The sequence below is a fragment of the Falco punctatus genome (assembly GCF_963210335.1).
Source record: "Falco punctatus genome assembly, chromosome: 5".
Classification (NCBI taxonomy): Eukaryota; Metazoa; Chordata; class Aves; order Falconiformes; family Falconidae; genus Falco; species Falco punctatus.
This window is the reverse complement of record NC_137584.1, coordinates 62,625,683-62,649,576: the sequence shown is the minus strand read 5'-3', so window position 1 is coordinate 62,649,576 and position 23,894 is coordinate 62,625,683. Positions and strand designations below refer to the sequence as shown.

The 23,894-nt window shown below is 42.0% G+C and overlaps 3 protein-coding genes across 5 annotated transcripts in view; 2 read left to right on the top strand and 1 right to left on the bottom strand.

The window, feature by feature from the left end:
- The first annotated feature begins 392 nt into the window (after positions 1–392).
- CALHM6 (calcium homeostasis modulator family member 6) lies at positions 393–10,973 on the top strand. Its single transcript, XM_080389728.1, has 2 exons — positions 393–8,209; positions 10,370–10,973. Exons 1-2 carry the CDS (start codon positions 7,817–7,819, stop codon positions 10,784–10,786), a joined length of 810 nt encoding a protein of 269 aa, XP_080245854.1. The 5' UTR covers positions 393–7,816; the 3' UTR covers positions 10,787–10,973.
- Positions 10,974–14,867: 3,894 nt separating this feature from the next.
- The window catches only part of TRAPPC3L (trafficking protein particle complex subunit 3L), a 31,680-nt gene continuing 22,653 nt past the window's right edge, over positions 14,868–23,894 (bottom strand). For both annotated transcript variants that reach the window (XM_080389732.1, XM_080389731.1), the window contains exons 5-6: positions 16,961–17,146; positions 14,868–15,917 (exon numbers count right to left, since the gene is read on the bottom strand). In XM_080389732.1, coding sequence (XP_080245858.1) covers positions 15,798–15,917; positions 16,961–17,146 — 306 coding nt within the window. In that variant the 3' untranslated portion in view covers positions 14,868–15,797. The remainder of the gene's footprint in view (positions 15,918–16,960; positions 17,147–23,894) is intronic.
- On the top strand, positions 17,172–23,104 carry CALHM5 (calcium homeostasis modulator family member 5). 2 transcript variants are annotated; one of them, XM_080389725.1, is made up of 3 exons: positions 17,172–17,982; positions 18,085–18,434; positions 21,260–23,104. In XM_080389725.1, the coding sequence occupies exons 1-3, from the start codon at positions 17,895–17,897 to the stop codon at positions 21,647–21,649; spliced, it is 828 nt and encodes a 275-aa protein (XP_080245851.1). In that variant the 5' UTR covers positions 17,172–17,894; the 3' UTR covers positions 21,650–23,104. The 2 variants fall into 2 exon arrangements, with proteins under 2 accessions (XP_080245851.1, XP_080245850.1); XM_080389724.1 differs by having other exon boundaries at positions 17,175–18,434.

The window sequence follows — 23,894 nt, the reverse complement described above, 5'->3', positions numbered from 1 at the left end:
AGGATGGGATCCGGTATGTCCTCCGTGGTATATGGAGCCATGGTATATGCAGTGTATCCCACTGCAACAGTACAGCTGGGCATTGCCACCTCAGCAAGGGGCACTCGCTTTTTCCTCATCCATAGGCCTGCTGTAGGCAATGAGCTGTGGCACAGGCACATGCCTTTATGAGGAAATCCCAGTCCTGTTATCCTGTTTGCCATTTTACCCCAGTGTTATCTAGTCATTCCTTCAGCTAAATGCATGTGTAGCATTTCCCCCAGATGCCACATTTCCTGACAGGTTCCTCAGGCCTGATAAAAGACGACAGCATTTGACTCAGAGAAAAACAGTTTAGCATTTGAAATGTGTTATTGTGTAAGACTTCCCCTTTGACTTGTGTCCAAAACCACCAGTGACTTTACTGGTTTCACTCCTGACTGATGCTGGGACAATCAAGAGGAAAGCTGTTCTCCAACTCCCAGGGCTATGCTACCATGAACAATAATCCATAGCAAAAGGATATATGAATTTGTGACTGTCCCAAAATATTACTATACCTTTTTACACCAGTAAGTACTTTCACTCCAAACATTACACAGTCAGCCTAGCTATGTACCTACCACCAGCTGAAAGGCAATCTTCAAGGAGTTGGATTGATTCTAAAATCCTGAGTATAAAATCCCTAGTTTTCCACTTCGTCTTCATAAAGGTTGTAACACAGGAAGCTAGGAATGCCGGGAAAGATGGTCCTGTTGGATCTGCCATCAGGAAATGCCAACAAAGGAAACTTGAGGAGGATGGGGTGAGGAAAATTCCCTATAATGTCACACCGCTGTAAGAGTAAGATTAATTCAGCCTGTGGCAAAAGAGTAGGTGATCAGCATATACATTTCTTTTTCTCCCTAAAGAACAGGACTATCTTTAGGATGAGGAGCTGAACTCCCCAGGACATGCTAAGTAAGGCCAAGTTGCTTCATACCCTAGTGAAAATGCTAAAACAGTTATAGTAGATCTTAACTGATAGTTATAGATTAGAACTATAATCACTTATCTCATGCTTGTCTTTTTTTATATGGCATAACCCTTTTTTTCAAGCAATCAATTTTGATCAAGTAATTGTATTCTTTCATTTATTAAGTTTGTCAGGTAATTAAGATGACTGTGACTGACCCATTGGCAGCGATGAGATCCCATTTCCCCAGTGCGTGGTGAACAGTATGCAATGTATCAGCCTTAAAATGTCATATATTTTACCCTGCCTCAGAGGGCCCAAGGCTCCATAGAACATTGCTTCAATAAGCTGTGTGGAGGAGCTGGCTCTGACAGCACAAGTGGTGAACTGGTAAACACAGTCTTGTATGCCTCATGAAGTTTCCTCTTGTGGACTCAACTGCAGATTGCTAGCAATGGGAAAATGGGCAGAGGACCACAGTCCCTGGAAGGATGCTTAAATAACTCTGCCTTTATGTAAGGTAAAACAATACAGAAGATGTTCAATAATGCTACAAAATACTTACAGCTGCAAATGCCTTGCAAATAAAATGATAAGGATGCTGAAGTATTTGAGCATTACAGAATAAATGAGGGTAGACCCAGAGACTTGGAAACTTACTGCTAACACAAAATAATAGGCAACTGAAAATGCTTTCTCCTTGTGTCCCATCTGTCATTCTTTCCTTTTGAAGCATGTCTTCCTATCAAGAAAAAAACAAAACTCTCTGCTACTTACAATCTCATAGATTCTCCCAAATGGCAGGACAGGCTGACAGCAGGACCAGCTGCATATAAAAGGTAAGTACTGAAACTGCACACCCAAGTGCTGTTGAGTGTAATAGAGTTCAGCCTCTAATACAAGCCATACATAGCTACCATAGTCTGACACAGCTCATACATTTCTGGTACGCTGAAACACCTTCTGCAGGCAAGGAGTAAGATTGCCTAGAAAAACTGTATGAGCAAATGAGATTGAGGACCAGAAGCCAGGAACTTTTCAGTTCTCTAAGAACAAAACTCAGTTACAGGAGACTAAGAACATTACTAGATCTCCCTTGTGGTCATCATTGCTGAATGAAGAGCAGGATGAATGCTTATCCTGCAGAGAGAAATGCAGAATAAATTTGAATTATATGCTATATCTAGTATAACATGTAGGTTCTTTGGTGAGAGAAAGGTTGAAAATCTGCAGTGAAACCTAGTCACCCATCATTTCCTTTGACAAAGTAGTGCAGAAGAAGTGACAGGCATCCCTTCACAGGAATATTCAGTAGGTTTCTTTTTTTCATTCTTAACTTGCTCCCCTGATTTTACCCAGAGAAGGCTGTGAATTTGTTGTCATAACTAAGACAGCTGCATGTGGACAGCTTTGAAATTGATAGGGTCTCAGCTCTTGCACTGCCTTACTGTTAGAAAAAAATCCTTTAAGTAACAAAATTTGGGCAGCAAAGGAGCCCAGGATGGGAAACTGGAGATGGGGGAAAGGGCCATACTACCATGAGCTGAAGAACTAGTTAAAGTTTAAAAAGAAGAAGGATTAATGGAATTAAAATTACGCAGCATATTTTGTAGCATACATGATCAGGCAGCATTAAGCCACACACATGCACATGCAGCCACGCACACACACACACACACAGGAGGAGTCAAACCAAATCAAATCTCAGCCATTCAGCAATTCCAAGACAGCAAGATGCAACGGTGTAACCTGAAGAAAGCAAGGACACGTGGAATACAGAACATTTATAATAACAGCATAGAAATATTTTGGGTTTAATGTGCTTAAATTTGCAAATAATTTTATGGCATTTCATTTTCCACAGTAAATGAAAAAGACTGTTTTGTAGGAACTGACTAGTTGACTACAGGGTAATTTACCTGGTAACAAATGAGTTAACCCTATAATCTGCCTCACTAGGGCTCCTTAATTTCATCATAAAACCTGACAATTTCTACCTTTATAATCCTATGAAAATACTATATATTTTCTTATAAACTCAGCAAAGATTTTTCACTTAATCCACAGCCAACACTTAAGAATTCCGCAGACTACTTTATGGCACATACTGATTGTAGCTTAGCGTAGGCTGAACAGTAAAGCACTCACACTGCTGGTTGCTGTAGGACACTTGGACTGGGTTATAGGATGCTCCTCATACAGAAATGAGACCTGCAGTGGACCTGTAGTGTTAGAAGAGCAGCAGTAAATAACAGCAAGAGAAAACAGTGCAACGGCTTGTGTGAGTCTGTACCAGAGCTCACTCACCAGAGCCTCCTTTAGAGCTACACTTGGTTTTGCAGCCCTGGATCCTGCCTACCCACTAAAATCTGTTTTCAGCCAAAAACTGCTAATAAATGTAATGCCTTAAAATAGCAGTATAATGTACACAAATGCTTGTAAGCTGTGCATGCCCAGTCACAGTGCTACTTCTCAGGCTGCTGCTCTGCCAAGTATTAGTATTATTAATGATTTATGTGGTGCCACTGAGCTGTGTGACACTCCACAAACATGTAAGAAGACTGGTTCAATCGTAAAGTCAGAATAACTTCCCCGGTTTCACAAACTGAAGTAATGGGCCTCCAGGGGAGGTCAGTCCACCTGGAGGGTAGGTGCAGATCTGCTTGCAGACAAGACCCCCACTAGTTAAGCATCAATTTCACCTGCAATGAAACAAAAGGCATTACAAGAATTTTCCTAGAATAAGAAAGCCTTTTCCATGTCTTTCTGAACTGAGCACTGAGAAATGCAGCTTACAACTCTTTAACCTGAAGAAGCAAGTCCAGTTGTTATGAGAAGGAAACCAGTGCCACGGTGCTCTTTCCCATCGCACCCGTGGATGCACAACATCTTAGATTAATCCTGTGAAGAGGAAGCTGCTCTTGATAAGACTCATGACAGGAATTCGGGACAGGATGGGCCTTGGTCGAAGCAGCTAGAAATGGAATGATTTGTGTAAAAACAAAACCAGTTTTTTGCTATTCCGAGCTAATAGCAAATGTCTCAGCAAAAGAAAAAAAAATAAGCAACTTATTGGAAGCAGTTACTAACATGAGTAAAACAAGATCTACTCAGTAAGCACTGGCGGAGCCTCCATTGAGCAGGCCTACACACAGACACACGCCACTTTTCAGACCAGCATTACGCGTCTGAGGCAACCACAGGACTAGTTCAACTGCAGCTGTTTCTGCCTAGGCAGCGTTTGAGATTCACTCCGCTGCAATTAAAAGGATAGAAATTAAAACATCAAGGAGAAACTTGGTAAAATATTAGAGTCAGTTTGTTTTCAGCTGACCCCTTCATTTAAATAAAGTATATTTCAAAATGAAAAGATGTTTCAAATAACAATCATTTTGTTCTAAAAATGTCTGTCTTTGTCACCCTGGCATTGCTTTCACCCCCCCTTGGAAGGCATGAAAATCAGCGCAAATCAGTGCAGAAACGACCGTTACATGGGAGTTCTGGGTTGTTTAACAGGAAACTTATTTTTCTGAACACTCTCCAGTCAATGCTTTACAGCTGCTGGGGTGAGCCAAGGGGTAGCTCAGCGGGCAGGGATGAGTCGCCCCGGGCAGACAAGGCCCCGCACTGCCCTGGCCCGCCCGGCCCCCGGCTCCCGCCCGGCTCCCGGGGCCGCCCGCAGCCCGCGCCCGCCCGGGCCACGGCAGGGCCCCGCTCGGCTCCCAGCACTGCTGCTCTGCTGCTTCCCAGCCGGGGTGGTCTCTCCTCCCTCTCCCTGCCAGTATTTACTGGAAACATGTTTGCGTGGAGGCGAGGGTTAATCCTTTTTCACACAGCGCTCCCCTCCCTTTCCCAGGAAGCGTGTTCCTGAAATCGTATTTTATGACAGATAAACAAAACACTGCTAAAATCAGGCTCCAAAGGAGAAGTAGCAGGGCTTCTTGGCGGCACTCTTTCCCCAGTGTGGCCGTCACCTGCTCCAGGTGGTCAGGCTCCCTCGTTAAAGCGGTGGCTCCTGGAGCAGCCCCCATCCCGGCCTCGCTGCTGTTCCTGCTGCCGTCCCCACACCCGCCGAGACTTTTCCAGACATGGTATATTCTGGCTTCAGGGTACACTAACCGTTGCCTCTAGCAGTCTCTAGGTGAAAATCAAAGTAACGATATTTGCCAGTAAACAAAGTTATTCTGGATATTTTAAAACTAACCTCTGCTTTAAAGAGCTGCAGATAGATTTTCGTAGACTGCCCAACCAGAAAGGAAAATGGCGGATCGAACTCGGCCTAGAGGGAGTGGTGTTTGAACTGAAATCAAGTCCTGACACTGACAGACTCGGAGCCGACTGGGATTACCCCTCAGGACTGAGAGTTTTTTTGTTATAATACATAGCTCACTGAAGTATCAACTCCGTGCTTCACAGATGATCAGAAAGCAGTTAAAATTCTAGAAATGATTACAAGGAAATAGAAAATAAAGTCATGTCAGTATGCCATTGTAGCAAACCAGGATTCAGCTGCACCTTCAATGCACTACAAATCTAGCATACCCTCCATTTCCCCTCATGTGAAAAATGATACCTGAATCCTACAGAACGGTTCAGGTGGTGACATGGATTTAAAAAATATATATATATTCAAAGGTATACATCAGATAAGGAAAGCCCTACATTACAAGCTCCTCAGCCTGGAAAAGAGGGGGCTATAATGAAGGTGCACAAGATCATGAGCTGATGAAGGTACCAGGTAGGGATCCAGTGTTTTATCTCTTCCCCTTCCAGAACCTGGGAGCATCGAATGGGCTGGTGTCAGGTTTGAACGAAGTATTTTGTACAGTATTTTGGATGCTGAAAAATCTGCATGGGTTAAAACTGAAGCCAGACAAATTTACAGAAGATACACCTCAACAGATGTTAGATGCAGAGACCCCTGAAATGCAGATTCACAGGGTGCGAGTGCATTCCTGAGCTTGCTTTCCCTGTCCCCGTGCTCCTCCTTAGCTATCCGCTGTAACCAAGAGGTGACCAGACTAACTCAGCCTTCAGTCTGATTTACTCTTGCTAGTTTTATGTCCCTTTTGGTTTTATGTCTTTATAATACACTGTTGCTTAATAACAAAGCAAATTCTCCTTCAGACCAAGGCAAACATTTAAGTTAGTGGTATGTTTTTGCCTGCAGCAGCAGCAGGAGCTCGGTGCTGAGCACAGAACGTCTGGTGCAAGCCCAATGGGCAGCCACACCAGCGCTGCCTATTCTGGCATCTCTGTGCCACCTACTCAACTGCCCAAAGAGCTGCAAGGACCCTTCTTGGAACGTTTAAATGACCCCCAAAGTTCATTGAAAGCAACTTAGGCTCTCACAGAGTTTTGACAAGCCACTGTGCTTCCACTGTGCTTGGTTCCTGCAGCCCCAAGTATGGCATGGAGTCTAGCAGCATCATACCTTGCTGTCTTGCCTGAAGTAGCCAGTACAAAAATCAGGCTGGCCCAGCTGGAGGCAATGTTTCCCTGAGCCTGGGGTGAGGCTCTGGCTTTGCAGTTAACCTCTGTGCTGTGATAATGCCCAGGAAGAATCAGTGCAGTGTAAATTATAGCATTTCAAATCTGATCAGGATGAAATCATATTGCTGATCCACCCAGTGAGCTCCCAGGTCATGCAAGAGGCAGGTAATTTTGACTAAAATCAGAGATAAGCGGCTGCAGCAGAGGAGACAACGGTGACCACCATCCTTGGCTGGCAGCTCATCTGGGTGTCACCAAGGATATGATGACAGTGAACTACCACACTGCCTACATTGCCTCAGAGATCTTCAGCTACATGGCTACCAGCAAACACAAAGCTTCAACTTCCTTAATTCTAAGTGCCAGTTCACCTCATCTGGATTTAGACAAGACAAACCTTAGCTAGGAGCCTGGATGAACTCCCTCAGAGTGTGAATGAAACCTGGGGTCTCTGGGAACAAATGTTTTCATATGCAGCCCAGTCTTCCAAGCCCAGAAATCCCTTCCAGATTTTTTTTCTTCATTATGCAATACTTTTCCATCATTTTTCCACTTCATGCCACCTGCTTAGTTTCTGCTGGTTTACGAGTGGGATTTTGGGGGGGCTACAAAGCTGCCACCACCTACTACGGAGAAGGAAGTCCAAAGTCTGGTTCCTGGCAAATGGTACTCTGGTAGGTGGAGCTTCAGTGGAAACCACTTGCTGGGCCATTGCTATGTGCGTACTGCCTAATTTGCTCTAACTGCTTTAAAAAGATTAATTTCTTAGCTTGAAAAAACATTATTATAGTTGAACTTTCTTCCATAAGGGAACAAGCCATGTTGTATTGCCAATAATAAGGCAGGATAGAAAACTGTACATGGTCCTGGATAGATTTCTCAAATTTTATTCACACTTTGAATCTGTTGCCTCACTGAAAAGATGATGATGAGGTTTAAGCCATTAGTACTTGCAATGCATGTGCGGACAATCTATTTTTATAGGAACAAAGATAGATCATTGTTGTTTTGATGTAGATTACTGGGCTGAGTTTCGACCGTGGTCTCCACATGACCTTGATACTCTGCAGTGGGCTTGTGCTCTTCTGTTTCCTCCGAGAGCTGCTTCTATGCCTCTTTACGTCACCACCAACAGGAACTGAAAGCTCCATGAGCTTCTCTAAGTCGTGGGAGCTTCAGGACACTTGTCTTCCGCTATTCCTTTTCTGACTGAAATTTTGCTCTCCTCAAAGTAAGGGGAGACAGAAAATGGATAAGTTACACTAGGTGCTGGATTTCTGCATCCGCCACCAAACTGTTCTGGGTTACAGCACTCTGTCCCTGCTGACAGCTGCCAGTGAGCACATCTTCTCGTCTGTGGTGTTCAAGTGTCCTTGCAATTCTGGGAACATGCTGTATGGCTCCGTCTTCCTCATAGTGCCTGCCTTCATCCTCTTTCTGCTTGGCTACATGGTGAACACCAGGACATGGCGCCTGCTGACAGGCAGCTGCTCTCCGGAGAAGTGCTGCAGCTGCAACCGCTGGGGAGCCTGCACCCACTACTGCTTCGTGCTGCTGATGGTGACAGCCAAAGCCTTAGTGGCCCCCCTCACCTGGATTGCGGTGGCCCTGCTCAGAGCTAGCTTCTACGAGTGTGCAGCCAGTGGGAACAGCCTGATAAGGAACTTCATGTGTAAAGGCAAAGGACAGGAGTGCCACAAGGTGCTGGTCAAAATACCCTGTGATGAGAAATTATCACAGAACATATCGACTGAAGTCCTCAGCCTGAAGGCACAGTCTCAGGTAAAGCCTCTCCACTCTTCACCCTACGAGCCTCAACCCTGGCTGTTCTATGTATGGTGGTGCCTGCTGGGGCTGTCAACAGCCCCTCTCTTTCATGCTATGTAAGCACCAAAAGTATACAATTAGCAAAAAAAAAACACTAACAGAAAGGTAATAAGTGTATATTTGTGCTAGTTTCTGGGTTTACATGGCAATTGTTTGGCATTGCCATTTACAAAACCCCTTTCAAAGCTGGGCAGGGAACCTGCCTAGAGACCAGGACTTTCCACAGGAAGTTTTCTTCTCATTTAACTTAGCGAGTGAGTTCTTCTCTTTTTACATTTCTATCCCTCTAAATACCAAAAACTTCCGTAAGTACACATTAGCTGAGGGGAAGCTGAGGTCACAAATAGACAGGACGCTGATGTCTCTTTGCAACAGAGAACCAGCAAGTGAAACTAATGAGGACAGTTTGTTTGACTATTAATCTCAGCACTTGAACCTATCAATAATTTCATACTGGTGTACTAGAATCATTGAATCCCAGAATGGTTTGGGTTGGAAGGGACCTTAAAGGTCATCTAGTTGCAACCCCCCTGCCGTGGGCAGGGACACCTTCCACCAGACTAGGTTGCTCACAGCCCCATCCAGCCTGGCCTGGAACACTTCCAGGGATGGGGCATCCACAGCTTCTCTGGGCAGCCTGTGCCTGTGCCTCACCACCCTCACAGTGAAGAGTTTCTTCCTAATAGTTAATCTAAATCTACCCTCTTTCAGTTTAAAACCATTCCCCCTTGTGGGATCACTACAGACCCTACTAAAACGTCTCTCCCCATCTTTCCTAGAAGCCCCCTTTAGTTAAAATATGTATACATCTTGTTAGAGTGTTCTTGTGCTGAAGACAAACTGCATGATCAAAAAAATAGCATTTGTGGGTGGATTTTTTTTTGTTTGGAGTGAAATGAAACACCCAGATTTTGGCAGCACTCCAGTTTTGTTTCTAGTTTTGTTTGGTTGTTGTCTTAATTCCAGTAGAAAAATCAGGTTTTACCAACTTTTTCTCAGGAAAACATCAAGTCTGGTTAAGGGAGTTAAGTTTATATGAGATTATAATCACTTGGATTTTAGTACTTCCTCTTTACTAAAAATGCTTATTAAAACAAAAACAACTGTTTAGATTCATCAAATATTTAGCATGCTGCTGCTCCAAGAAAAAGACTGAAATGGGGCAAACTCTATATCATTTAATTCAGATAGGGTAGAGAAAGGAGCAAAATCAAGGAAGACTGTCTGTTACTGATACTGCAGTGAAATCTAAAAGAAGCAAACCAGTCAAACAAATCAGAGAAAGTATGAGAGCATTTTTGTTACTGACCATCATTTTTAATATCTGATCTACTTCCAAAAACTTTAAGAACCAAAAAACTCATTTTTCTTTAGCACTCAATGTTTTCCACTTGAAAAAAAATCAGCCAGATGTGAAAGGGAGTACTGTGAGGTCTCTGCCTGGACCTTCCAGCTATGTACCACTGGGTACTGGAGGGACCAGCATCTACTAGGACACTTGCCTTAGGTGGGGCCTCTGTGACTTGTCTAAGGATGTTAAAATCGTGTATAAAACAAGAACAAATTCCAATATTCAATAGTCAATCTGTGTCCTGCCTACAAAACATACAGGAACCAACTTTTCTTGTGTACTGTGGCAACTGGCTATTTTTTGCAGACTCAGACATCGGGGAGAGCAGTTACTTTCTCAGAGCAGATAAAACACCATTTTTTCATTTGCAGCACCAGAGGCAGACAGGGTGATTCTGCACCCTCTGTACCGTAAACTTGACCACAACTGCAGAAACTGCTGGCCAGTATCTTGCCTTTAAAGTTAAGAAAGCTGGATATAACTGAGGAAAGAACTTCACTCTACCTGCTCTTTTTTCTTTCTTTTTTTTTTTCTTTTTTTTTTTTATATTCATCCTCAATCCAACAAAATCAGCTCAGGGGTTCATAAGCTCTGTAAGGCTTTCTGAATTGTGTACATGTGGTCCCCTCTTCCCAGAGCAAGCAGACTGTTAACAGGCACTCCAGAACATCTTTAACAGTTTTCATGTCTGCTTCAATATTAAGTTCTATACTCCTACATATGACCATGAAGCCCACCATTAACGCATCTATCTCTTTTCCAAGCTGATAGGATGGATCCTGGTATCCAGCATCATGACTGTGGCACTGATTTCAACATGTGCCAGCCATTGTTACTCCCCAGTTAGCTATCTTCAGCTCAAGTTCTGGAAAATTTACTCAAAAAAGGAAAGGGAGCTCTGGGAGATTAAGGCTAAAGAGCATGCAACCAAGCTGGCAGAAATAAATACGAAGTGCTTTTTCGAAGCCACTGACCCAGCACCGTTCCAGACTCCCAGCAACGAAGACTGGAGGAAGATTTCAATCTTGTATACCTTCAATTCACAAGAGCAGTATTACAGCATGATACACAAGTGTGTCAACACAAACAGAGGCAACAGCGTCAGATTCAAGCAAGGGCATCAGAATCTCCCTGTTTTAGAGTTTGTGGATGAAGCAAGTGCAAGTGAGTCTGGGTTTTAATGAAACAAGTCCTTTGCAACGCCTGCCGTCTTTTAACCCTATTGATAAAAGAATCTTAGTCTGTGCTTTACTGAAATCTATGCATATTGTGTGTAAAAGCTGATAACTGTAACTCTCCGCAGATTTGGTTTTAAATATACTTGATAACTTTTGCTTAAGTACATTTAAATAAATGAATCTGTCACAATGGGAGTTTTCGTATGTTGTTGTTCATTGAGAACAGCCACATGTATAAAATAATAATCATCCACAAAGATGTCAGCACATACTATGTCAAATTATTACCAAACACCATAAGGGCATTTGGCATCTGGAGTGACAATAACAAATCTTTGTACCTGGCAGTATCAAAAAGACAAAAAGGAATGGAAGTTTTCATCAGAAATTCAGCTTAGTTTATTAGCTCTCACTTGACCACATATTCTTCAGTGAAGTTTAGAGCAAGCTCTAGACTAAAATACTTACTTTCAGTCAATTAGTTTCTCAAGGGAAGGATGGTATCTTTTAAAATCTGGGAAGCAATCAGGATTTTGGAGCTATCTGTGCATAACAAAGGAGTCCATCAGAATGGCTTCAGCTGCTTATCAGTTTGATTAGATGAGCAAAATGATTCCAGTGATTTTACCACTACATGCTCAGCAGCTTTAATAACAGTGAAACTAAAGACTACTATGGTGGTAAATTTTCTTTACCTCTGCCTGATCTTGATCACCTTTTGCAGCAGGCCTTCTTAATGAGCTCCACTGCTTATTTCCTGTAATTGTACAGCTTTTTATAGGCATTTGAATGGTGCAGGGGAAACACACAAACATTAAATCTTCCTGTTTACATTCCATTTATATTTTTTCTATTTTTCCTGAAAAATCCATAATTATTATGCTTTTTTAAAAAATATATAATATTATATATAGGGGCTTGGCCCTGGCATCAGTACCTAAGCTACAGCTGAATGTCCCTGCCCAATTCACTATTTAACTTGGTCCAGAATGGAAACTTAACTTAAATTTTCATGTCTTGTGTTAGGCTTACGCATAGGATGGCAGTATAGGTGAAGCTTATATTAACAAACATTTATAGCGCAGCTACATACTTAAGGACATTATAAATCCACAATCCATATTAGCAAATAATCATGTTTTCATCAAAGGACACCTGATTATAAGAAACAAAGATAGAGATCAGTTTTGAATGAAGAACAAGACAGTTCAGGTTTTCTCTGAAAAGTTTTTTTTTTAGAGAGGTGAGTCAGATTGTTTGGTCGAGGCTGTCTTTTCATTTCTCCCAGAAATCTCTTTCTAGACAGTAAATTCTAACCTGGAAACTATTCAGACAGACAGAGTGGAAGCCCATGAAATTGTTTGTTACAGTCATTTTCCAAGGAAGAAGGAAGGGAAAAGCCTATTTTAACTAGATGAATATAACTAGCTTGGAAGCTTCATTCTTATTATATAACACATATAACATATGTATAACATGACATAGACAACATATAACACATAAAAGGAAAACAAGATTTAATTCTGTAAGTAGAAAGGAATTTTAAAAAGCATTCATTTTGTCACAGAGCCACTGACTTGCTCAGTGCTATTTTCCTTCCAAGAAACTTGATAATAGAGTAACAAACATCCAGTTTGGTATTTGTGACCCCAGAAAGCATGGTTCAGTTAAAAATATTCCATTTTACCTTTCATATTGAAGAACTCATTTGCTCATTGACACGTAGAGAAAGATAAATCTCTGGAATGTTGCAAAAGGGAAGGAAACAATATCCTGGCCCCACTGCAATCAGTGCCAAAACGTTCCTTGACACAGAGGGACTAGACTTTACCTTAGAGTAAAATACTTCTGGGTAGACTGAAATCTACCAGGAACAAGCTGTGCCTTCTCTTCTTTCCTTGACGAGAAGCTGCAGCTGAAAACATCCTCAGATTTTGTGTTAATGCTCTCAGCTGCATCTGGGTGGGCTTTTGCCACTTTCCACAAACAGTTGCAGCTGCTAGGGTCTCATTACCAAAGCTGCCTTAGCTTTCCAGGCAAGACACAGAGCCAGCACTTTTAATTAAAATCAAGGAGCAAAGGCTTCAAATGGGACTGCAATACATGCCTTCAAGTTCGCTGGAAATGATGGCAGTCTGTTTTTCACAGGTGAAGTGACTTTTGGGGGAAGGAAAAAATATATATCTATGTACAAGAACAGAAGCAGATGTGTATTGGTTTTGTATGCAGTCATGTTTGAATTTTGATTTTTCCTCACTTTATGTAACACTCTTATCTTCTGTATGTAATTACATTTATAATGAAAGAAATTTTGAAGAGAAGCTTCAGCACACTTGTGAGTCCTTCATTACACACCTTCAAAAGAAGGGCCTACACTAAAACAAAACACTGAGGAACACTTCTGTGAATATGCTATCAAGCGAGACAAGCAAAAACTGTATGTGCATAGGGTAGCTAATGTCAGCAATTAATGGTAACGTAGCATGGGTCACTTTTTTCTGTTGTTTATTACCATTTTTCTAGCTAATATTGGTTTATTCCATATTAGAATACAACGGATGAGGTGATCCAGTGCAGGAAGAAAATACAAGAAATGCTAACAGTAAAACATTGTGCATTCAGCATGTCTGCCCAGCACAGAGCTGAGCCAAGAGGAACAACTGCTGCACAACCAGATGCACAAGCAGAATATGAGTATGAACTAGCACCCAGCCTAGTCTGGCAGTCTTATGTTGCCTCTTGGCTTGATCTCAATCTGTGCTGCCTTGACTGACTCAGGCATTTCTGCTCTATGTTCAATTGCACAGTGGAAACTCATCCTTCAAAACTTACTGTGTCCAAATAGAAGTAAAGATTTCCTCAGGCTGTTTATTCTGAAATATTGAAACCTAAAGAAACAGCTTTGATGCCCTACACGGAACATCACTGCAAATGTTTGATGCTAAAGGAAGGGGAGAAAGCCCTGGCCACACCACAGCCAGTGCAGCAAGACTGCAAAGGCCCCAGCATGATGCTCATGGTCCTTGCTTTAAAAATGTTGAAATACCCAGCCCTGACTTTGCTAGCTAATGCCTGCAGGCAGAAACTCTTTAATAGGTCCTGAATACACAGGAGTCTGCCTTCCTGTCACTGCAATGTGGTGACTGATGCTTTTTAACTAGTGCAGACCTCGACAGAAAATGTTACCATAGATGTGTGCATGCACACAGACCTGTGTGCACGTCTAATGCAACAGAGTTTTAAATAAGATAATTGTATCTTAAAAAACAAAAACAGTATAGGTTATTCACTTTTAAGATAATAATAAAAAGATAATATTTGGTTGGTAGGATGTTACTGGAAAGAGCAAAAATGGCCAATGCCTTGTAAAAAACCTTTTTGTGGTCAGCCAAAATCGCCACATCTCCATCTCAGCCAGCTGGGAATAACCAGCAAAACCCTACCAAGGGCTCCTGCACTGGCAGTGAAATCAGGCAAATTGCACCTGACATTTCAGCCCTGATTTAAAAAAAAAAAAAAAAAAAAAAAAAAAAAAAGGCAGGGAAACTTGTTACTTGTTGTAGCATGTTGTCACATGTTGTCATTTGTTACGGATAGCATGTAACAGCATGTTGCGCTGAGCCCAAGGCTGGGTAACCAATAGCATAGTTTTGTTCTGTACAAAATTGTTCTCTTAAAGCTGCATTACAGTATGCCACCACTGTACTACCTGTTAAGACAAAAGAAGGGAGAAAGATTATTGTGAGGATTGTACAGTTCTGGTGGGAATGAACCCTGTTGTCCCCAAGGTAAGAGGTGCCCCTCAATTAGCAGGATTAAAAGGTAAACAGACTGAGGGAAAAATAGGAGATGAGGGTGCAAATCACAGCAATAAAATCAGGGTTAACGCTAGGCTTCATTGAACTGAATCGAGGGTTTGTATTTCAGTTTAAAACAAGCTCTTTGGTGGAAGAAGGTGAGCTGGCGTTGTGGACAGGGTATTTGGGGGTTTGTCCAGCCCTTACCCAACCCAGACATCTTGCATTACACTGGACAACATTAACCTTTCCTATAACTCAGGTCTCTGTGAGGCTGCTGTTTCTCTGCTTTGCAGTCATGTTATGGTAACAAGTGCACTGCCAAGAGGAAGATATTCAATAACCAGTGGTGAAGGTCAGATAAGAACAGACATAACAACCAGCAAACCAGTTGTGTGGCAATCTCTGAATTTTTATTCAAGTTTTCTTAGGCAAGTACAGATCCACGGTGACTACACATTAAATACATCATGCTTTCTTCATTTTGGTCATAAGATCAGTGCTCTTGAAGAGAAGACTAGTATGAAAAGGCCTATAGCTTGAAGCAGCACAAGCACTGCTGCAGTTGTCAGAGTGCTGCAGCCTGCCGTACGTACATACGGGGCTGAACAGGCATGCCAGCAAAACTGCATGTGCAGCCTGAAAGAGACTTAATTAATCAAACCTGCTCCTGCCATCAGTGAAGCCACATCCCTCCCTGGTTTCAAAGGGAGCAGGATGTCCAGTGTGGAGGACAATGAACAGCAAACCATTACACATCAAAACAGGCACCCGACAGCGAGACACTACATACAGCTGTCACAGTAGATTAATTAATTACAACATCCAGGGAAATAAAGCTGCCATGCTTTGAAACATTACCAACAAACAAAATGGGAAAAGGTGATCATTTAGCTGAAAGCAGCTCGTGTCTGAAAACAGTGGAATGAATATTTTGCATCCAGTGTGCAATAAATATTGAGATAATCTTCCACTGAGCTCAAAAGCATGGTTATGTGAGAAGGAAGGGCAGGACATTTTGATCTTTTATACTGATATCTGTGTCATGACAATTAACATTGCTTTGCCCCTGCTCTGCCCTGCCTGTTTGCTGCCTGGCTCTCTTCACCTTTCAAATGTATGACAGGTGCAGCTGGCTCAGCGAAGCCATTTTCACCCTGCATGTCTTCAGAAACAAAAGGTGCAAAAAATCCCTCAGAAAGGTTTCTTCCAATATTTCATTTATTTCTTCTGTACTTTCTGTCTTCAGCCTTCCTTAAAAACCTAATTCCTATTTCTGTCACAGCATCACCCTTCAGCCTGTCCTGGAGAAAGGTAACTTCTGCTGTTAAGTGAACCTGGAAAGAATCAGGTCTGATCAGTTAAGCAAAGAAATGCCCAGTTTTTTCCCTGTCCTCCAGTTTAAGGAGCTTTTTCTGTCTCTTACCACAAGGGGACACCCTTTCTCAGGATTCATAAGAAAACAGATTTCTAGCTTGTTTTAAAATATCTTTCCCAACTAAGTTAATAAAGAGGACGTTTATATACGCTGGAACTTGTATAATACATTACCCTTCATTCCAGTGCTTTGCTTTCTTCCGAGAACCTGAATTATGTACTTGATGATTTTGTGATCGCAAAATTTCCTGCTGATGTGCTAATACTTATACTACTTTTGCTATTTAGTCCTGTATCAGATACTATAATTCTGAGACTGATGTACATGCATAATACTTGTACAGCTTCTGTTTTCTTGAAGCGTAAGATATATGACAAATTAGATATTGACAGAAACATAAAGCAGCCCAAACATTATCTTCCAGAAAATGCCATAGAAGCTCTACAACTCAGTGAATTTCAAATGATGCCCTTTGTTTATTTTTTTGTAAAAGTCTTAAATTTAAGAACAAAATTTGGAATGCCATCTGATACACTTCTGATGCTTTAGCTTTAACATTATACCCATCCACACTTTGTTCTCTCTTTCAGCAGGTGCTCTGGTAACCTGAGAATATTACTCATTTTCGTGTATTTGGCAAGAATCAGGAATGGCTATTACAGGTTACACCTATGCAAGAAAGTAAGACAGGCTCAAGGAGCAGCTGAGGAGTCCAGCAGGCCCCCCTGGCTCTCTACATTATATGTCAGCTGGTTCCCTGATCCCACCTGGCTTTTGCACCCAAGTTAGATACTGAAGAGCCAAGTAGGGACAGTGTGGGGGTGAGCTAACCTGTGTGCTACTCTACCTCAGGATCCAGGATCCGTCTGGCCCTTTAGATACAAACATTTAATCTGACAGAGAGGTTAAACATTACTAAATTTCCTTCATTTATCTGAGCAAGTGGTTTTGCTTTCCTGCATATTAGCAAAGAATGGAGAAAACAAATGTGCACTTCCTTACCATTTCCAAGGCACCTCGAATCACCCCACAGAGGAGGTTGCAGTAGCAAAGTGATGCCCGTTCTGCTGGCAGCTCCTCCACAAAGTCCACTAGTGGGTTTTTGTCCAGGATTAAGGAGAATTCATTTCCTGCAGCACTACTGCAGCTCACACTAGGGGTGACCCCAAGGTACATCTTGAAAGCAACCTGCAAAAGGATGAAACTCTGCTGCTTGAATCTGTTGTGTGCAAACCAGACATGAAACTTTAGGATGCAGCATACTGTAGACTAGCTTTACCCCAGGAAAATAGGGAGAAGGGGCAGACAGGCTGGAGATCAAATTAGATTTGCCTCTTCTGTGATCAGCTTGAGCCAGAAACACAAATCTGGACCTATGTGATACTTCAGGGAAGTACAACAGAAAGCTGCTTATTGTGTCTTTGATGTTCCTACATTTACAACCCCATACAAAGTGGTTTTGTTGTTATCACTCACCTGCTTTCAGTCATGGCACACTCCCCTGGGACCATTAGCATCTATATTAGGTCCTTCACTACATTGCCAGCAACTTTGATAACCACAGCTCAAAAACTCCTGCGACTGGTGAGTGTGTGTCTTTACTCTGACCTCCATCCACCGTCAGAAAAACAACCACCAAGAATAAGACTGCCAAGACAGCAAACTTATTTGATTACATAGAGCACTGCTTGCTTTCCTTCTATTACTGATGAATGTTACTGTAAATGTGCAACATCTGCTCTGCTAGTGGAGGGGTCCCCTGTGAGCATGTTTCTCCAGACAGTGACATCACGGCATTATCTAGACAGCGCATACGCAGGCAGGCTAGCAGCAGGCTGTTCTTCCTCTGGAGAGCTCTCCCCTGCTACACCACTACAGACTGCTATGACCAAAGATAAACGTGTCTTGATTTTTACCTCTTTAGTGAGCATGAAACATGGATGCTTTCCAAACAATCCTGAAATTCTTTATGAACCGGAAAACCGCTATAGGTTACAGTTTTATGGCACTCCTGACAATGGGAGGTGAGCGTGTGTTTTCTCTTGTTGCTTTCAGATGCCCCTGCAGCAATGAAAACTTCAGGTACGGTTTGGTATTTCTCTTCTCCCCTGCTTTTGTTTTGCTAGTTATTGGATATTTCTTGAACAGCAAGACCTGGAAACTCTTTACAGGCTGCTGGGTGAATCCCAGAAAAATATTCCCCAGAGGGAATATCTGCCATTTTTTTTACATCTTTGGACAAATCACTTTAAATGCTCTGGTAGCCCCAGTGATGTGGCTTTCTGTGGCTTTGCTCAACGGGACTTTTTACGAATGTGCTATGAGTGGCTTGAAAAATCCTGCCTACTTGAATGCAGTTTGCCACAGCAAATCTGCAAAGTGCTTTGAAGAGCTATACAAGGTAGCCTGTGACAAAAGCTCCATGCCCTTTTCAGAGAGTGACGAGCTGAAACGAACTCTTCAAGCACAGTCCCAGGTAAGAAAAATAAATTAAGAACATTATGCAGTTTGTACTGTCACTGTGATTTATCTGTGGATGATCCTGATGTCAGATGCTAAGATAAAACTGTTGATTTCACATAAACAAAGTTTTGGCATGATGCAGCCTTGCAAAATACAATCAATCCATCTTGTAGTTCAGTTTGAGCTGTGCCATACTTCGGGGGCGGGGGGGGGGGGGGGGCACTGACAGCAGGATCAATAAGACAAGATAACTTAAAAGATTTCTTTCTGAATGAAGATTGCTCTAAAGAGAAAATGGATTGTTTATGAGGCTGAATTAAAAGATGTCACCCCATTAAAGGGATCTATCCTATTACAAAATCCATACCACGCTCTCCTATTTTATACTATCATGATAACTGTAATGAAATCTTAGGTCACTAATAGTAGAAAAATACTGGAAAATAAGATTAGTGACAGATTTGTAACTGCTTGCATAATACATTTCTGTTTGTGTTTCTCATGTTCATGGTGCCGGATGATGACATGATTTTGTCCTGCTTGGAGGAAGGAAGAAACACTAAAATAAAACAAGCAGAACATGCAAGCTGAGACTGCATTACCTCTTACTGTATTGCTGTGATACAGTTCTGTTCACTGCCTTGTAATGTAAATAGAGACAAAAAGTCAAAACAAAGTGGGGGGGGGGGGGGGGGAAGTCTACAGAAAATGACAGAAAGATGAGTATTGGCAGGAAGAAACAACCCCCAGTGGAGCCAGCAAGGTTTTGTCAGGCAACTGTATCCATCTGCAACCATTTCCTCCCCAACAGCCGGTTTTATTTTCTCATGCAAATAGGACTGGTATGCAGACAAAGCCTGTGCTGCAGACAAAGCAATTTACTTGAGAGTTTTAGAAGGAAATAACAAATAGTACTGAAGACTTTAAGTTGTATGTATGGGAAATAGTGAAAGACCAGTGACTCAGTCTATAGCATGGGAAAACATGGGTCCTTTCTCCAAGAAAGTGAAAAGCTGCTAAAAAGAGCAGTTTCTCAAATACCCATAGAAATCATCAGTCAGTACAAAGTGACTGGAAACATAAAAGAAATAGCAGAGCTATTCTTCCATACCAGTCCCTAAGAATAATTGCTTGTCAAGGTTCTCTGTTTCACCTATTTCCCTGAGGAAACTTTCTATATTCCCTCAGCTAAATATAGACTTTTACTGGTGGTTATTTTTTTAATATTAGTGCAAAAGTTCACATGAGAAAGGTTACAGATCTCCATATCATCACCATTAAAGCATGGGAAATCAGTTCCAGTTCATATGGGTCTCTGAAACCTAGATTTGTTCCACTGTTTGAAAACAAGTTTGTTTGTTGCTTTTTTTTTTTGAAGATGTTACACATTGCAGTGGAGTAGGTATGTAAAACTATTGCCTAGGCCAGTGGCACTAGGCATGAAAAAATTGTGTTCACACCTCTGCTCTCCTTAGAGGAGAACATCCCACAATAACAATTTCAAGTAAGTTTTTCCACCCTCAGCCCTTGCTCTAATCCTAGAAGTAGCTCTTTCTTTGAAAATGTTAACAGAATTTTGTCAAACACTGAAGTTGCTACAAAAGAAGGTTGAGTTATGCTGGAAAAGCATATTTCAGCAAAAAACAAAGCTTTCTGAAAACACAACTGTTTCTAATCAATGTGTAGATGAATTGGGCTCTATTCCAGTGCCAATACAGACCTGCCAATGCGCATGCTGGTTCTTCTTTCTCATGCCCTCTCCACCCAGCATTCTCACAGGACTGGGCAAGAAGGTGATTTAAAACCAGTTTTGGCATAAAAATTATTTTCCACTACAAAGGGCTGATTCATCGAAGTCTAAAAAAGTTCACAAGAATAGCACAGATTTCAGTGAATCTCCTGGTAGAAGACTTGGAGAACACTTCTTAAATTTAAGAGAGTCTTTTATATTCCTATTAGCTAATTAATGCAGTTGTTGGTTTTGGTTTGGTCTGTGTTTTTTTGAGGTTTTTTTCATTAAAAGGAAGTCTAAAAAAACACATCTAAAAATGGTCACAGTTTAAAAGGTTGATTGATCTGAGACAAAAGTTACTTTTTTGGGGTTTGTAGTTCATCATAATTCAGAATTGTGTCTTAATCTTAATTCTTGCTGGGTAATTTTATTTAACACTTCCAGGAGACAGAAAACCATTTACCATCTAGTGATTGGGATGTTTTATTCTCTTTATGCACTTTTCCCTTTTTGTGACAGGACTCTGTGAGCAAATCCAATACACTTCATGCCAGACAGTTATAGTAATAAACTCTCATCATGCAGGCACTACTCCTGCTTTCAGGTCCTCTCCATTTTCCTGCTTTCAGGTCCCCTCTGTTTTCTATATAGCTCTATTCATTTGATTTATCATCAGACTTGAGTTCTGATTCGAGATCATCTATCCCTGAACCTGCCATTGCTGTTATGCTGGAGACATCCCTTCAGCTATTTTTATAAAATGGGATGGGGAAGCAGCCATACTCTAGTATAAGCCAAATTTTCCTGAGCATTTTACCTTCCACTGTAAAAATCAGCCAGCTTTTGCCTTCCTGAAAAAGACACACCAAAATAAGCACTATTGAGAAGCCTCAATCCTCATGTCTTCTGCTTCCCACTGGTTCTTGTATGGATGCCCCATCAACACTAATGCCAGGCACGAAATGCAAACTGGGATGAGACACTGCAGTGGGGTCCCAAGAGGGCCCTCTGTACAAAATGTGGTCTCTCTCTCAGACATTCTTGATTTAAGTAGCATTTTCACTTGGGCCTTTTTAACCTGAAACACATTTCTTTTGTTTTCCCAGATTTTAGGCTGGTGTGTGATAGTTACCACAGCTCTCCTCTCCCTGCTAACAACTTGCTGCGTCAGCTGCCAGTCAAAAGTCAGCCACCTCCAGCTGATGTTCTGGAGGGTGTATGCGGAGAAGGAGAAGGAGCAACTCGAGCAGATTTTCCAGCTGTATGCCACCAAGCTGAGCGAGCGAAACCTGAAGTGCTTTTTTGAGAACAAGGAACCAGAAACAATTCCTCTGCCAGCTTTTCAGGCATGGGAGGATGCTTCCCAGCTCTACTCTTTCAGCAGTAGCAAACAGCATTATAGCACAATTCACAGGCTAGTTGAAGAAGGCCAGAAAGAAATCAATGAGGAAAGAGAAACAATGCTGGACTTTGTAGACAGAAGGGAAATACCATAGATCAAATATATTTTCAGCTTTTTTACATCTTGCTTATATGGCATATTTCTAGCTGGTTTCGTCTCTGTATTTTTTCACAATGGCCTCTTCTTCATCAAGTTCCTGCCTAGTTACAAACTTGCTCCAGAAGGATGGAATGAAATTATTTCCCTACATCAGTGAAAAAGCTGCAGATCTCCATGGCACCTAGGGTTCACACTCTGCTAATGTTGCAGACTCCAGATCAAGAGCTGACAGCAAAGAGATGAATAAAAAAAGAGGGGTTTAGCAATATCCTATGTAAAAGACACTATATTATGCTCATCCTATGTAAACCAAGAGACCATCATAACGTAACACCATTTAAAAGGTGTGAATATAATAGGGGTGTGTGTGAATACAATAATAGAGGATGTGTGTGGTTTTCTGCCAGCCCACAGAAAGTAAAGGTTTTGCTTCCAGGTCATTTCCAGGCCATTTACAGATACAGCATTGTTTTGAGGCACCAGTGGTCACACAAGGCATCTCAGTGTCTTTGGACTCCTATTGCACCTACAATGCTACAGACGGTCACAATGATCAGCCCTGGTCCTCTAATCCCTGAGACATCTGCCTGGGGACGTGACCTCCACTGACAGTGAGGTGCCATGTAAATTTTTAGACAAATCTTACAGTTGAAGTGTAGGGTACCAAGAACTTGAAATTACCAAATAGCTCGGCATTTTGTGTAAAAATTAACATGCTATTTTGAAACATAATCAGTTGTTGTTAGAGCTTTGTTACAATAATGAAAATGCATTACTAATATTTTGCATCTATAGAGTACTTGGTATTATCTTCTCCCACTGAGAATTTCTCTTTGTGTGGGTATAAAGCTCCTGTTTTGAGTGGGGTTTGGGCACTGGGTGCAGCCTGTAGAGCTATGTAATTATTGTTTGTACTGGGCCAAAAGCCAGTGTACAACAGAGGGCCTGGAAGAAAATTCCACATTTTAAGACAGGAAAATATTTTTGTAGCAGGGTGATTTTCACTTTTTCTGAGTATCTTAGGAAACTTAATGTCTGGAGCAAGAGGAACTGGCAGGCAATGCAGGTGAGGTGACTGCATGATCAGTACTTCTGACAAATGCATTTCACCCCAGAGCCCTATGCTTTACCTCACCTACTTGGAATTCACCACATGGCTCTAATACGGGGTGTTTAGAGTCTTTGCGAATACTCTATAGAAGGAGAACAAAGTTTCTGCCAAGTTCCTTTTCCTGGGGTGACTGGGCAGGCTTTTATGCAGCATTTTACTGCCGGTCTCCCCAAGTCTGCAAAGAATCATATTTTTTTGCTCTGTTTGAATCGGGCTCTTATCCACAAATCAGGGTACTCTGTCCAGCTGTTCTCATTCTTGCTGCTCTTCAGCAGAAAAAACTTCAAGAAACTATTTGTATTTACTCTTTGTTAAAATAAAATCCACGAGCTAACTCCACTGTCTGCTTAGAATTTTCTCTGTGTTTTTTAATAACTTGTGGTCTTTGAACAAACAGTTTAAAGTTTTTTTATCCCAGCTGACCCACTTTGCATCAGACTTAGAATGTATGCCTGAATGCACCTGCTGCAACTGAAAGCACAGATGTGACACTGTCAAAGTGAAAGTCACAACAGCAGACATGTCTGACACCACGTATGGCACGTGCATTTTTCTCCCCAGGCTCCTCTCCTGGTATAGCAACTACCTACTTCCAGGGTACACATCCCTTCGCATTTGTCTGCTTTCTCGTTTTTTACAAGATGCCCCAACATCTACTGCCCAGCCCCATTTCATCTCCTCCCGACCCAGTAGGGGAGAAGAGACACCACCTAACAGGACGTCCCCACTGCCTGGGCCACTCTTCCCTTCCCAAAGCCACCTTTCCACCTCCTTCCTCACAAGTACCACAGAAAAACAAAGCAAGAAGGGATGCAAAGGGGAGGACTAAGTAGGTTAATAAGCTGATCACAGAATATGGGAAACAAGTGTGTTGATATAAGGAGGAGATCTCCACTGTGACATAAGAGCTGGGACAAGGCAAAAGCATAGTTGGCAGAGGGAAAGGTGGCAGGACAGATGGGTTCTGTTTTGGGCTTTTGACACCCTCTTTTTCCTCAGGAGAAAGCTCAAAGCTCTGCACCTGAGTAGCCAGTGCCACCTGAATCAGGAGTGTTTTCCCAGCCTGGTCTTCTCCTTTATCGTGGAGGAACAAGACCAAGTTATGTTCTCCTCCCCTTGTCCGTACCCT

Coding starts and splice junctions, on each gene's coding strand:
- CALHM5 (XM_080389724.1), top strand. CDS start 17,895: ATGGATGCTTTCCAAACAATCCTGAAATTCTTTATGAACCGGAAAACC. Junction 18,435..21,259: donor CTCTTCAAGCACAGTCCCAG/GTAAGAAAAATA, acceptor TTGTTTTCCCAG/ATTTTAGGCTGGTGTGTGAT.
- CALHM6 (XM_080389728.1), top strand. CDS start 7,817: ATGCTGTATGGCTCCGTCTTCCTCATAGTGCCTGCCTTCATCCTCTTT. Junction 8,210..10,369: donor GCCTGAAGGCACAGTCTCAG/GTAAAGCCTCTC, acceptor CTCTTTTCCAAG/CTGATAGGATGGATCCTGGT.